Source organism: Poecilia latipinna, unplaced genomic scaffold, assembly GCF_001443285.1.
Source record: "Poecilia latipinna isolate Pla-1442-1.1 unplaced genomic scaffold, P_latipinna-1.0 Scaffold254, whole genome shotgun sequence".
NCBI lineage: Eukaryota > Metazoa > Chordata > Actinopteri > Cyprinodontiformes > Poeciliidae > Poecilia > Poecilia latipinna.
In genome coordinates, this window is record NW_015112870.1 from 133,510 (window position 1) to 146,197 (window position 12,688).

The 12,688-nt window shown below is 42.0% G+C and overlaps 2 protein-coding genes across 2 annotated transcripts; one reads left to right on the forward strand and one right to left on the reverse strand.

The window, feature by feature from the left end:
• Positions 1-484: 484 nt before the first annotated feature.
• On the forward strand, positions 485-4,419 carry tmem276a (transmembrane protein 276a). Its single transcript, XM_015032934.1, has 4 exons — positions 485-1,452; positions 1,908-2,021; positions 2,157-2,294; positions 2,964-4,419. Exons 1-4 carry the CDS (start codon positions 1,065-1,067, stop codon positions 3,209-3,211), a joined length of 888 nt encoding a protein of 295 aa, XP_014888420.1. The 5' UTR covers positions 485-1,064; the 3' UTR covers positions 3,212-4,419.
• Positions 4,420-7,502: 3,083 nt separating this feature from the next.
• fibina (fin bud initiation factor a) lies at positions 7,503-11,005 on the reverse strand. Its single transcript, XM_015032935.1, has one exon. The coding sequence runs from the start codon at positions 8,492-8,494 to the stop codon at positions 7,844-7,846; it is 651 nt and encodes a 216-aa protein (XP_014888421.1). The 5' UTR covers positions 8,495-11,005; the 3' UTR covers positions 7,503-7,843.
• Between the last annotated feature and the right edge of the window lie 1,683 nt (positions 11,006-12,688).

Here is a 12,688-nt window from a genome sequence, read left to right on the forward strand (position 1 = left end):
TGTCGACACATTTCCCAGCTCCAGAGTTGAATCTGTCAGTACAGACAGACAGCCATGTCTTGACAGTTGTGCATCTGCCACTCTTTCTATTTTTTAAAGGAACAGTACTCCATGAGAAGCTTAAATGGTTTTATGTTGTTTTATAACTTCCTCACAACTTTTCCGGTCTGCTTGCTGTTTGTTCGCTGTTGTTCTCCAGCAAGACTGAGGGTCTCAAAGCATAGCTGTGTTTATACTGAGACTTAGATGAAAGCAGTTGGTTATAATTCTGTTTAGTGTGGAAAAAGTTTAAAGGCATGGTATTGGGATACTTTTGCATTTATGGTCATACATTAAATATCACCAACGCCACCCTCTGGTTTTAAATGCTTAACGGTGTTTCTCACCTGATCTACAGAAAGACCCACACAGTTATTTGTACAGCTGTGCTGGAATGGAAATTTACCAGAAGCAATCTTGGATGTGATGAAACCGTTTCCTGTACATTACACAAAGGAAGCAAGGCCAGTGTGCGGGGGCTTAATATGGTCTGCCTTTCAGTGTTTTACTACTTGAGACCGCAGCGGCTGTTTTTATTCAGGAGACGGTCCATTAAAGGGAGGAGGCAGGATGCATCCTCTTGAGTGGCTCTGGCAGGCTCTGGAGATCTCTTCCTACACATGATGGTCCTCGGTGCAGTAAGTGCAGCTCTGGGGCGACTGTTTCCAAATACTCGCTCTGTCTCCATCTGCTGGAAAGAGCTGCTGGACGCGACCAGTATCCGGGATACACCGAGTTCAGATGCATAAAGGAGACACAACCAAAACAGCAGATCCAGGCCCCAGTGTTTTTTTCTTTTTCATTTTTTTAAATCTTCCTCCATAAATATTTGGTTCATTTAGGTGGTCGAAATTTGGGAGAAATGAGGGCTTGTGTGCTGCATCCACCTTTCGGATTTGGACATATCGCCGAATTTGCTCCACACCGCAGCCAGTGAAAGCAGCAGCATCCAGGAGCCAGAGTTGCCCCATCCACCACCACCCCGTGAAACCGTCACGGCGCCGAGGCCAGAAGCGCATGGAAACATGGCTGCTATGAGGACTTTAACCGTGGCGGGGCTGTTTTTGGCGTTCTGCGCGCTGGGGCTGATAGCCGTGGCGATAAGCACCGACAACTGGTACGAGACGGACGCCAGGCGGCACCGGGAGCGCTGCAAGAATTACTCCAACAAAAGAAACGACCCGGGCTACATCTACATCTCCAACAACAACCTCCCGCTCCGCATGCTGCCGAGGGAGAAACACGCAGAGAGGAAGGGCGACATTCTGCTGCGGGCCAAGAGGCACTTCTTGCCTCCCGCCTCGGCCATGGAGTCCCTCTGCAGTCGGCACTTCAACTCCACCATCACCGGGCTGTGGAGAAAGTGCCACCGGGAAGGATTCGACCTGGAGACGGAGGATTTGATCTTTAAAGGTCTGAATGTTTATTTGGTGTTTAATGGTGTTGAATTAATCGTTTGGGTTGTGTGCATGAGCGGCGCTGCGCTGTGTACTTTCGCTATCCAAGGTGCTGATGCTGCGCACAGACCCTCAAGGCCTCTACGCAGCAACATGGAGTACAGTTACAATGCCATCGACGAGCTTTGTGTTTTCTTTCTTTCTTTTTTTTTCCCCTCCAAGCGCGAAAGGGTGAGCTGTAGTAACAGGAGCTGGGAGATGCGTGCGGAAAAGCTTACTGTACAACAGAGTGGGTGGATAGAAGGGTGGGTGGTGGTGGAAGAGATGGGAAGGATGGGGGAGGGTGGCGGGTTGGTAGCTGTTTTGTGGCGAAGGAAAGAAGGGGGTGGCAGCAGAGAGCCGTGTGATATCCTTCCCATCTGATCTGAGCGCTAATGCGAGACGTCCTCTTTGTGTTGTTTACATCCTCAGGATTGGTTCCGCGCTGCACACCCATAAAATACTACTACTCTTCTGCAGCGCTGCCCAGAAACCTGCCAATAAATCTGACGAAGACTATCAGGCAGGATGAGTGGCACGCACTCCGTGAGTAGACACCACATTTTATTTATTTATTTTTGTTTTATTAGTCTGATTACGTGTAAAAAAAAATAAAAAATAGGATGCACAGCTTTTAAAAACAAAACAAACAATAAAACCCTGTGCTGTGCGTTTCTTCAGACCTCCAGAGGATGACTGCCAGTTTCATCGGCATGGCCATATCCATCATCCTGTTCGGCTGGATCATAGGCGTGCTGGGCTGCTGTCAGGAGCATGATCTGATGCAGTACGTGGCTGGACTCCTCTTCCTCATGGGAGGTAAGATAAGTCCTGCCTTAGCTCACCACACAGGGGCAGTGTGGTCTCTCTGAGGGTGCTTTTAAATGTCTCATCCGCTGCACTGGCCTCGTTGCCCATTAGAAACGATGCGTCCGCGAATCCACCATATTGTTAGTGGCAAGTTCGTCTTGAAAAGGCAGGTTTACGAAGAAAACCCCCCAAAAAGTTAAATTCATTTTGATAAATATGTTTCATTTACAGTAATAAATGTTCATCTATATGATAGGAGTCATTAAGATACAAATGGATAACTGTAATTCAATGTAAAATGGAACAACCACTGTGAATCAATAAAATACAATTACAATGCCTTTATCTTAATTTGTAATTTGTTACAAAGGAGTAACGCAGGAAACTGAAGTAGTTCCCTCAAAATTTAAGACAGCTAGCTATCTTAAAACCTTAAAAGACATATTGAGAGCGGTGATTGAAAAGAACTTGTAAAAGTAGCTGGTTTGATCATTTTAAACCCTTGAAGGTTATCAGTGTTGAGCCTTAAACCTAAAAAAGCTTCACAGTATCACAACCCAGCCACATAGCTCAACACTAAAACTCGGCAACAGAACCACTCATGCCCTATCTTCTCTTCTATACTGCGAAACTGTTTTGTCATCATGTCTGACTTGTTTTGTTTTTCCCCTCCATCAGGGACATGCTGCATAATCTCCCTCTGCACATGCGTGGCTGGGATCAACTTTGAACTGTCCCGCTATCCCCGCTACATGTTTGGTATACCAGAGGATATCAGCCACGGTTACGGCTGGTCCATGTTTTGCGCTTGGGGTGGACTGGGCCTCACATTGCTGGCAGGCTTCCTGTGCACGCTGGCTCCTTCCCTCTATCCCCCTCACACCCCTGTGGCTCACAAGCCCAGACAGGAGAACGGCTGCGTGTGACGGGCCGTGACCACCCAAACAGACGCCTGTCTCATCCTGAAACAGTTTCTGAGCCTCGCTCCGCAGACAGTTTCATCCCGGGTCACTGAGCGCCTTCAGACAGAGAAAAAGTACAGGCTCCCAGACAGACAGAAATGATAAAGAGGTGACATTTGCCTGAAGCTTAGTTCCTCTGGTGCTTTTTTCCGAACGAACTCTTATGTGTCATTGCTTGCTCTCCAGGAGGGGGACATCATCATTTCTTCCTATAAATTCTGCTAGATTGAGAAGAAGAGAAACAGAAAAAGAAAAACTGGCAGAAGCTCAATAGCAGAACTTTGAAACAAACTGTATTGAAGAGAAAATTATTGATGTGCATCATCACATTTCAAAGGGCAACTGTGTATCATTATGTACCCATTCAAAACTATAAATATGTACATGTACTTTTTGAACTGTAAGTATGCAGATGCATTTGTGTTTATTCAAGGAAAAATATGAGCATTAAGACCAAACAGTGTTTGAGGGAAATGTTTTGTTTGTTCTCGAGGTCTTACCTTCATCAAGATATTTTTTGAAAAAATAAAACAGCCATTTAAAACTAATAAACTGATATATAAATGTTTTTATAGATGCCGTTTAAACTGACGTGGGCTCACTGGTGTCTCAGCAGGCAGAGGAACAGCAGCTTGGATTCCTCTTAACTCGTAACTGCTTACATGTGCAAATCCAAACAGTCAGAACACGACACGAGTCAGAAACCTAAACTGAATTATGAACTTTTCCCAAATCGGACAGGAGCAAGTAGTGAAGCCATTTTCAGCTGTCAGTTAGAGGTAAATAAACTACATATAATACGAGTAAAGCCAGTTGTATTCATCAGACTCTCTTCTATCTTAAATCACAAAGAAATTAAAACCAGTATTTTTAAAACAATTGCTTTACTCATATGTGTCTCCCCTGATTCATTTTGCAGTGTAAAAATGTAATGAAATGTTATAACTTTGAGGGGGTTTTTTGTGTAAAAAGTATATCATATTACAAAGAAAACTGTGTGTGGGTTAAATGTAGCAGTGCAGTACCGACAGGGCTGACAAGATCAGTAACTTCATAAAGTCCAGAACCACTAAAAATTGTTCCTCTGTCAACATGTAGAGGGCGCCTCAGGTTTTCATGGTTCACTGCCTACAGAACAAAACAAACAAAATAAGTCATTAATTACGTTTTTTTTAATAAATCAGGAAAAACGCAATTCATAATTTTTATTTGTCTCATTTTTGACTCCATTTATCCATAAATTCATCCATCCATCACATAGTTTTACAAAACTTTACAGTACTTTTTATGGAAATATAATGTTTTTAGGAACAGCCAGGATATAATGTATTTCTGTCTCAAAATGAATTGTCTTAAAGTTAAACTGGACTTTAGTTCTGCTGTCAACTAACATATCCTAAAGGGTCAGTTACTGTATATAAATGTGGAAACTACAGGAACTAACACAAAAAATATCTAATTACATACTGTACCTTTATTTGCTTTTGCCATTAAGTTTAAATGTGACATTTACATTTTCAAGAGTCGGTGTTTACTTTTCCTTGTTTTCAAAGGTATTTCTTTTATTAATTAACATTAATCACCCAAGATGATGTTTAAAAAGTGGATCACTTGCACTTTCATTATTACACATGCTGGTAAATGAAACATGTGGTCACAGCTGACTCTGCTGTGTTGAAACAGCAAGGCTGCTAACCCACAATATATTCAGCAATTATTTCTGACAGAAACACAAGTTCTCTTGAAGGTTTTATTTCTCAGTGCAGAGAGGAAGGGGTCAAAGTTTTCTCAGGTCAACTCGGTGCTACATTCCTGACCTTTCCTTGTTTGTCCTGAAAATGTGTCTTACTGGGAAACAGTCTGCTCCCTTTAAGCTCACCCTGCTGCTTTGCGCCTCCACACAAAAGCCGACTAAATCCACAAAAGGAAAACGTGCCTTTGAGTCAAAAAAGAAAAAGAAACAAAACAAAAAAAACCTAGACATTTAAGAACAGTTGCAACCCGCTACCTTAATCTCACTCTGTGGAAAATGTACCCTTATTTTTCAGTCGAATCTTCTGAGCCCTGTGCGGTGCCTCTGGAAATTAAGAGCAGTGCAGACATATAGGGTTTCTGTACACACAAAGCTCCTGCAGTTCAGTTTTTTTTTTTTTTTTGACGATGCCGGTTAGCCATGTGCTGAGCTACAGAGGGCTGTCTTAGAAAGGGGGTCCCTCAGGGGAAGCTGGACTGTGAGGAAAACCAGACAGAGGAAATCACACCCAGTGGCAGCCCAACTGGCCGCCCTCAAATCTGCAGAAAGCATTGCTGGTAAAGAGAGGGAGCACACTTCTGGCAGCTCGTTTGTGGGTTTTTTGTTGTTGTTGTTGTTGTTTTTTGCAGATGCTGGGTGGAGCGGGTGAATTTTACACAGTAATTAAACAATCCACAGATTACAGAAGGCTCTGAAAAGCTGAAGGTTTGGGGATCACAGACGCAAACAGACTGTAAACTGTTTTCTCTTTTCCATTTCTAGGACAGACAGTATGTCTAAAATAAGAACTTATTTTCCAGCTGAAAACAACAACAGGAGCAAACTGGATTTTGTTCATTGTTCTATTTACAGCAAACTGGCCTTATCTGGAAGTGTTCAGAAGTTTACCACAGTAATATTTCACATGAATCATGAACTGCATCTGACAGATAAACGAGCAGACAATAGTGACAGTGGCTGCTTTGGAGCAAACATGTTTCATACTCCGGCGGGTCACTTCCAGATGGTTTGCAGGAGGCAGCGACAGACTTTAGACGCCCATTAACCAGGTCCAATTTGAAGGGACAGCCGAGTCTGCCACTCGCGTGGTGCCAGGAATAACTCTAGTGACATAATGAACGGAAAGCAAACAGGACAGTTTATGCAAAATTCACAGTTCAAAGAAAAAAGTAGATTTACAGCAGAAAGCCTGAGAGCTAAGGAAAGGCATGAAAAAATAATCATGACATCCAGACCGAAACGCAGATGGATGCAGGGCCGGCGAGAGGTTGCATGAGGCCCCAGAAATGTGTCTGGGACACCCACACACAGCTTTAGTCCATCAGTGTAATAGTTATGCACTCTGTAGAGTTGGGAAGACCAGTGTTTGTTTCCATTAAAACCACAGAGAAACAAAAAAAATGCTGTTACTTATTGATCTGTAAACAAAAAGCGTGTGAATGGAAAGTGACACCAACTCTAAAATAAGCAGTGGAGATGGTTAAACTAGCTTCATGATGAGATTCTGTTAACATTACCGCTTAAACTATGAAGATTTTCTTGCATCTAAGTGCATCTAAGCAAAGTGGAATACTATCAAATTATAGCATTTATTTTCCCTAATTATGTCTTACAACTCATGAAAACCAAAAATTCATTTTCTTAGAAAATGTAGCTTTTACTTAAAATAAAACAAAAATTGTTTGTTGCACAAATGTTGTTGTGGCTTACTTGGTCATGGAGGAGAATGCTGAGTTGACAGTTAAGCAGACAGTCATTCACACACACACAAGAGAAGAATGATGGAAAGTTTAGTGGAATAAAAAAGTGTGCGCAAGCCAAAGTGAGAGTTGGAGCTTCTATGAAGGACGTGGGCTGCAACTGCTGCATTCATTAGTGAATAAAGTCACTAATTAACATGAGAAGTGTCTGAAGCTGGGAGAAAAAGCACCGGACTGCTGCTCAGAGGTCCAGTTAACGCTTTCCAGATGAAAGTGATTTCTAGGTCAGAGTCTGGAGCATGAGTAGAGAGGGATGGAATCCAAGATGCTTGAAGTTTCCATAATGAGTGAGGATTTAGGGAACCGTGTCATCTTCTGGTGTTGATGACGTCACTCAGACGACCACGGTCTGGACATCAGGTTGTTGTCGAGAATTTCAGGTTTCAATGACAATAACACCACTGTGAAGGACTGATCAACTAACTGACCTGACAGTAATCCAACCACAGAGAATCTAAGGACAATAAGAGAAAGGTGAGACAGCAGAACCGACACTGCACATACAATGTGGCTGCTTTTAAAGCAAACTTTTAACTTTTAAGCATTATATGGATGTAATTTTCAGACCTTTCTGTTTTTTATTGTTTTTTTTTATCAACAAAAATATATATTTATATAAGATTCACTGCTTGAATTACTGAAATTATATTTTTTGCAAAACTTCCCGTAAATTCAAGTTCTGTAAAATGTACTCTAACTCCGGCCTGCTTTTCAACCTGACCGCAACAAAAGGGGGAATTCATTGTTATGAAATATATATTTATTCAATGAACTATCAATAACGTTCAAATAATACAGACTGACATCTGAGAACATTAAGTTTAATCATTCTGACCGAACAAACCCCGTCTAGTAGTGGTGGCACAGCCATAATTCATCCACTCGTTGCTTTTTTCCCACTCCTGTCTGACAGGAATGTGTTGATATTTTTGTTCCAGCTCCCCGCATAGCTCAGCGGAACGAGAACACCCAAAAGGTCAGGGTGAAATACTTCAGAGGCATATTCACAAACCACAGTACACTTTAAAGTTGCTTGATGAACTGGGTGGCTCTTTTATATTACTCACTGTCTCCCAAACACATTCATGAGCCCACATTGAGGAACTCGGTCTTCAGGCGGCTCAGTCTGGTGCCATGGCTGCGGATGATGAGAGACAGCAGCTCATGTCTGTCTCTGAGTCCCTGAGAGATGTCGGTGGTTTCCCTCAGAGCGCCTCTGATGTCGCTCACTTGCTTCACCACGTAGCCGTTCAGCTGCTCTTCCTCCCTCAGCTCAGTCTCTTGACTTTGCTTGAACTTCACCTCCAGCTCCACCAGCGACTTGTCCACGCTGGAGAAGGCCTCGCCGATCTGGGAGATCTCCTTCAGGAGGAACTTCCCGTAGCTGTCCTCTCCGTCCAGGTCGTGCGCCACGGCGCGGCCGATGCCCTCCAGCAGCCGCGCCGCGTCCTCCGCCTGCAGCTTGGTGATGATGAAGTCGTCGCGCACCGCGGCGTCGCTCTCCTCCGCGGCCGCGCACGGAACCACGTCGGAGAACTTGAACAGCATCTGGCAGTGCTCCGGGTCGACCGTCTCCTCATAATCCCCGTCCGGGACGAAGAAGTGGTGGAAGGTGCCGTTGGAGATCTCCGGCTGGAGGGGCCCCTCGTAGACCGCCGAGGACAGGGGCCACGATGCGAGCAGGACGAGCAGCAGCGGGACGGGATCCATCCTGCACCTTCCGTCTCTGTGCATCTGGACGGGCAGCCGGATCCGGAGCACAGTTTTTATCCCGACTCAAGTTACACAGTCAGTCCCACTTCACAGGAAAGAGACAGACTGCCTCTTTCAGTGAGAGGGGCCCCGGTGGCCCCGGTGGCCTCTAATTCACGCACACGCATATTTTCCTTTTAATGTCTCATATATCAGAACAGAGACTTCTTCTCCGTTTGTTTTTCTCAAATATTTTATGGAAGTACATAGACAGACTGACAATCTGTCCAGCCTCTAACCCAGCGATGGACTGAGGTGGACAACTCTACTCTAGTACTTGAGTAAAAGTATTGATATGGTCAAATCTTACTCAGCTACAAGTCAAAAGTTTACTCTAATCAAACTTTTAAAAATACTAAAATACTCAAAAGTGCATTCATTTAGAAATACTCAAGTATTCAACGGTTCAAATTATATTTTCTAATATTAATACATTGCTGTGTTGTTTTCTGAGTGCTTCTACAGAACGCTGTAACTTCCTGAAACCACCAGATGATGTTTCGACAAAAAGAATACAACTGTACAGACTTCAGGATAAAAACTGCAGCAAAAAGCCATTTTTATCTTTTCTTTTTATTGAAAATGTCCCCCTCTCGCCCCAATCCCAGGTGTGAGCGGTGACTGCGAGGAGCACAGCATGTGGCTAATTGCATTTCAGGAAAGAAAACAGCAACAGCGGACTAAAGCTACGCTGAGCAAAAAGGAACAAGTAACGACAAGCTTCCTGGAAACGTAGTGGAGTTGACAGTAATATATTTGTTTTTGAAATGGAGTGGAGTGAAAGTTGTAAGCTTCCCCAAAATAAATACTCAAGTAAAGTAAAGATACTCAAAAAATGTACTTAAGTGCAATCTTCAAGTAAACGTACTGTCCACCGCTGCTACTGGAGGCAGATGCCAGCTCCCCTGCAATCCTTCACATACAAGAGGTTATAATCAATGGATTAAGAGAAATACAGTATTTTGTTAAAGTATGATGTTGTTAAAAAGTTTTTACTCCCCCCCCCAAGATTATTTTGTGCTTTTTTTTGCCACACACACTCTAATGTCTCTGATAAGGATGCACTGATCCACTTTTTTCACTATGGATACCGATGCAGATATCTGAGGTTTGGTATCGGCCAATACCGATCCGATCCGATATAAAACCAGCGATGACCAGAACTTAAATGACTTAAACTGTTTCCTTTTTGAAAACACAGTCATAAATGAACTGAATTATAAATTTATTTGACAACTCTGCACCAGTGTGATTAATGAAATTGAATAAAATATGGTAATCAGAGATAATTTGGCATTTAACAAGGAGGTAGTTATATTTTCATAGAGCCTGTCATGATCTCTTAATGTTTGTGTTTTCAGTTGTGAACTGGACTAGTTTTGTTGATTTTTGTCACCTACATTGTTCCATACAGTGTTCATTCCTTTGTGTTGAGATTCTTTGCTCTTGTTGTGTTTTCTGAGTACTGTTTTTGATTCCTATTTTGGTGTTACTGTTTAGAGTTTGATTAGTGACATCCTCTCCATCTGTATTTAAGTGTTTTATTTATGTGTTAAGGTTCTTTCCCAGTTTCACCAGTTTGTCAAACCTTGTCCTTTATCCACTTTCCCACTTCGAAAGCCAGTTAGTTTAATTTCCTCCTTTCCATCCTGTTTTATTTTCTGCAGTCCTCCGGGCTGTTTGTCCTTTTCTTCTGTCATCATTATCTTTTCTAAGTCTTATTATAAATGGATTTCAACCCTCTTCAAGTAACTTTAATATTCCTTTCTGGATTTATTTCCTTCTCGATCACAAAATCTGACATTACTAGATGTTTTTTGTTAGATTTTCTCCATAAATAGATGAAATCCTCATTTGAAAATGTGATAAAAAGCAAAACAACAAAGAAAAACCGAAGAAGTATTTTTTTTTTGCGCGTGAAGAGCACATACATCTCTGATTAAGGAAGCAACTGGCTACAGACGACTTTTATGAGTGTGGTGTACATAAAAAGTGCAACTGTTCAGTGACACATAAAGGAGTTAAACAAGGAGGTTTTCACCATTGTGTCAATTTGAATAAAACACACTATTTAAGTATTTGGGAAGCCAAGATACCTGGAGGACACAGGATTCACAGTTTCCAAAAACAAGACCAATTTTCAACAATTAGGCTTCAGAGTGGTTTTCCATTTTGTCACTGTGGATCTTAACTGAGCTATAATGATGCAGAGACAGAATTCATTCTGGGAAAATCTTTATGCTTTTCTCTCTTTCTGTGGTTTGAACTGAATGTGCATTTGCAGATGACAAGCAATGTTTCCTGAAATGGAAATATACCAAATATTTCCACTGCAGAACGGTGTTTGTTTGCAACGCGGAGCAGCCTGAAGTACTTAAGATCAACTCACTTCTGGGTCGGAGCATTGTTGCTACAAAGATTTATCTGTATTCTTTAAAGCTGTCTTTCAATTACTCTTTATTAACATTTAAAAACATGATTCATTGTCATAAATCGCCACACAGACTTTGATAAACATATTTGTTTTCACCACTTTGAAAGTATTTCTGGGATTTTTCTTTACAAATTAATCTGTTGCCAAACAACCTTTAAGTTATACAAAATACTTTTGCGGTTTTACATCGAAACGCAGGATTTTTAGACTATTGGTGGGTAGATATTAGAAAAATAAGATCCTTATAAAATAAAAAGGATTTCATACTTGCCTTTTTAGTTAAGGCCACCAGTGTTTACTTTAAATTATTACCAAAGATTCCAGCTTTTTAAAGCTACGTTGCGCTTATTTCAATGGGGTTTGCTCCACCTGCATCAGAATGTCTGTAATATAATCATTGTAATATCATAACAACTCAGTGTTTACTTGTCTAAAACCCATCAGAAGGGCTGATTTAGAAAATGAAGATGTTTTATTGTTTATTCAGAGTGTACTCAGGACGTCTTCAGGTGGTTTTATTGTTACGCACAGAGAGAGCGCTCCCTGCCCCCCGCCTCCTCCACTGAACATCCTGTGTCGGACAATCGGGCCGTCACAGGGTGGTCTCAGTTAGGGCTCTCAGCTTGTCGGCACCATGCAGAAGAACTGGAAACACATGGGGAGCTGTAAACACGGGTCCACTTCCTGTGTTTAATACATCCATCCTCAGAACATACAATATCTGGCACGTCGTAGTTATTATGCAACACCATATGGAGGGTTTAAAAACACAGTTTTCTATAAGACAATACACAACGGGGCCAGGATAAAAAGAGTAAGATTGAAAAATGTGCAACAGAGCTGCCAGCTGCATCGCATTCTGCTCTCCGTTATCAGCTGAGAGCAGGAAGCGGATCGGAGCAGCAGGATGAAAGCAGACTTGGAGGCTTTAACAGGAGCAAAGAATCAGCAGCGGCTCAAGGAAAACTGAAAGGTTCAGGAGGCTGCATGGCGAAACTTTGAAACTAGCATCACGAAGACTGGTTGGAAAAATGGTGCGTGTAAATCTCTTTCTTTGGCTGTTATGAGTGGTTTATAAAGGCTGACGGCTGCGTCAGAACAGGACTGTTGAAACTAGAGTTGCCTTCTGTTTCTTGTCCCTGAAAGCTGAAATTTTGGAAAACGCGGTGGTGAGGACAGGACGCGGCTGGACCCAGGTTGTAGTGAGAAACGATGTTTTTAATGAGAATCACAAAAGGGAACAGAAATCCAGGCAGCACAGGTGAACAATGAGGCTGGGAACTCAGACACACTGAAACTAAACCGGACAGCGAGACACAACTGATGACTCACGACAAGGATCAGCGAACACAGGTGGGATTAAATACACAGGGAGGGGAAACGAGAGGCAGCTGGGATCAGCAACAACACAGGGACTAAATTAACACAAAAATCCACATCCTCACAATTTCTCCTCTTTTCTCCCCTTAATATTCAAGACTGAAAAATAAAACATTTACTAAAGCAGTAATGATGTAAAAAGTTTAAATAGTTATAATTAGTAATCTATCTTCTAGCTCACATGTGTCAAACTCACATGTGGCCTGTCATGTCATTTTATATCATTTCATTTTGAACTGTTGATTTTATTTTTGTACCATTTTTTAATGGTTCAAAAATACATTTTACACTTTTATTTTAAAGTGTTGATTTTGTTTTTGAACCATTTTTAAAGTGTTAATTTTATTTTTGAACCCTTATTT

What these genes read in the sequence shown, in the direction of transcription:
- fibina (XM_015032935.1), bottom strand. Translation starts at nt 8,494, where the DNA reads ATGCACAGAGACGGAAGGTGCAGGATGGATCCCGTCCCGCTGCTGCTC.
- tmem276a (XM_015032934.1), top strand. Translation starts at nt 1,065, where the DNA reads ATGGCTGCTATGAGGACTTTAACCGTGGCGGGGCTGTTTTTGGCGTTC. An exon ending in GGATGAGTGGCACGCACTCC is followed by an intron (nt 2,022 to 2,156) that starts GTGAGTAGACAC and finishes GCGTTTCTTCAG; the next exon opens with ACCTCCAGAGGATGACTGCC. An exon ending in ACTCCTCTTCCTCATGGGAG is followed by an intron (nt 2,295 to 2,963) that starts GTAAGATAAGTC and finishes CCCCTCCATCAG; the next exon opens with GGACATGCTGCATAATCTCC.